This window comes from Nansenia antarctica, assembly GCF_963989245.1.
Source record: "Nansenia antarctica genome assembly, chromosome: 18".
In the NCBI taxonomy this organism is placed as follows: Eukaryota; Metazoa; Chordata; class Actinopteri; order Argentiniformes; family Microstomatidae; genus Nansenia; species Nansenia antarctica.
The window spans coordinates 1,377,127-1,378,779 of record NC_137691.1 but is presented as its reverse complement, the minus strand read 5'-3'; the positions used below and the strand labels follow the sequence as shown (position 1 = coordinate 1,378,779).

The following is a 1,653-nucleotide window of genomic DNA, read 5'->3' as shown; positions in this document are numbered from 1 at the left end:
ATGGCGTCTAAACCCTCTCTCTCTGAGGAGAATCTCTCCTGTCCTGTGTGCTGTGACATCTTCAAGGATCCTGTCGTCCTCCATTGTAGCCACAGCTTCTGTAAAACCTGTCTGCAGGAATTCTGGAAACATAAAGACACTCAGGAATGTCCAATGTGCAGGAGGAAATCATCCATGGACTTCCCTCCTTGTAACCTGGCGTTAAAGAACCTGTGTGAGGACTTCTTACAGGAGAGAAGTCAGAGAGCTGCAGCAGGGTCTGAGGTGCTCTGCAGTCTGCACAGTGAGAAACTTAAGCTCTTCTGTCTGGAGGATAAACAGCCCATCTGTTGGGTGTGTCAGACTTCAAAACAGCATAAAAAACATGACTGTTGCCCAGTAGATGAAGCTGTACTGGACCATAAGAGTGAACTCCAGACTGCACTGGAACCCTTAAAGGAGAAGCTGAAGACCTTCCTAGAGGTTAAACTGACTTGTGATAAAACAGCTAAACATATTGAGAGACAGGCCCAGCGCACAGAGAGGCAGATGAAGGAGGAGTTTGAGAAGCTTCACCAGTTTCTACGAGATGAAGAGAGAGTCAGGATCGCTGCACTGAGGGAGGAAGAGGAGCAGAAGAGTCAGGTGATGAAGAGGAAGATTGAGGGGCTAAGCAGAGGGATATCATCACTTTCAGACACAATCAGAGCCATGGAGGAGGAGCTAAAAGCTGATGACATCACATTCCTGCTGAACTTCAAGGCCTCCATGGACAGAGCCCAGAGCACACTGCCGGATCCAGAGAAGGTTTCAGGAGCGCTGATAGACGTGGCAAAGCACCTGGGCAACCTGCAGTTCAGAGTCTGGGAGAAGATGCAGGGAATAGTGGAATACACTCCTGTGATTCTGGACCCCAACACTGCCCACCCACATCTCTTCCTGTCTGAGGATCTGACCAGTGTGACATGCAGAGAAGAGAAACAGCAGCTTCCTGACAACCCAGAGAGGTTTGACTACTGTCCTGGGGTCCTGGGCTCTGAGGGCTTTGACTCAGGGACACACAGCTGGGACGCTGAGGTGGGGGGGAGTACATACTATAGGCTGGGTGTGATGACAGAGTCTGCAGACAGGAAGGGCGCAGGCTTTTTGTCTGGATCCTGGTGGCTTAGGTTTTATAATGGGAGGTTTTATACAGGTGTTCCAGGTGTTCCACTCACTCCCCTCACAGTGAGCCAGAACCCCCAGAGGGTCAGAGTGCAGCTGGACTGGGACAGAGGAAAGGTGTCATTCTCTGACCCTGACACTAACACACACCTACTCACACTCACACACACCTTCACTGAGAAAGTCTTTCCATTAATCTGGAATGGTTGTACTCTTCATCCTCTGAGGGTGTTACCAGAGAAAGTGTCTGTATCCATGGTTACGCCCTCTGTCTGAATCAATGATTAACTAACTTACAGTACTTAGACCTTAGTGTTCCTCTGAGACAATCAAACATCAATAACACTTACTAATCAGTCAGCAATATTTCCAGAAATATAAAAGCTGAATAAACCCTTTGATTATGATGTTCAACTGTCTGACCTTATCACAACACAAACTAGATGATCGAGGCTAGTTCCCTTTTATCTGTTGTTAACTCTGTGTTCTATGTGTCATGTTATCTGTTGT

General features: G+C 47.9%; 1 protein-coding gene across 1 annotated transcript; it reads left to right on the top strand.

Annotated features, from left to right (window-relative positions):
• On the top strand, positions 1 to 1,419 carry LOC308173413 (E3 ubiquitin-protein ligase TRIM35-like; the record flags this gene model as incomplete). The annotated part of the gene is made up of 1 exon (XM_080548440.1): positions 1 to 1,419. One exon carries the CDS (start codon positions 1 to 3, stop codon positions 1,417 to 1,419), a length of 1,419 nt encoding a protein of 472 aa, XP_080404566.1.
• Positions 1,420 to 1,653: the final 234 nt, after the last annotated feature.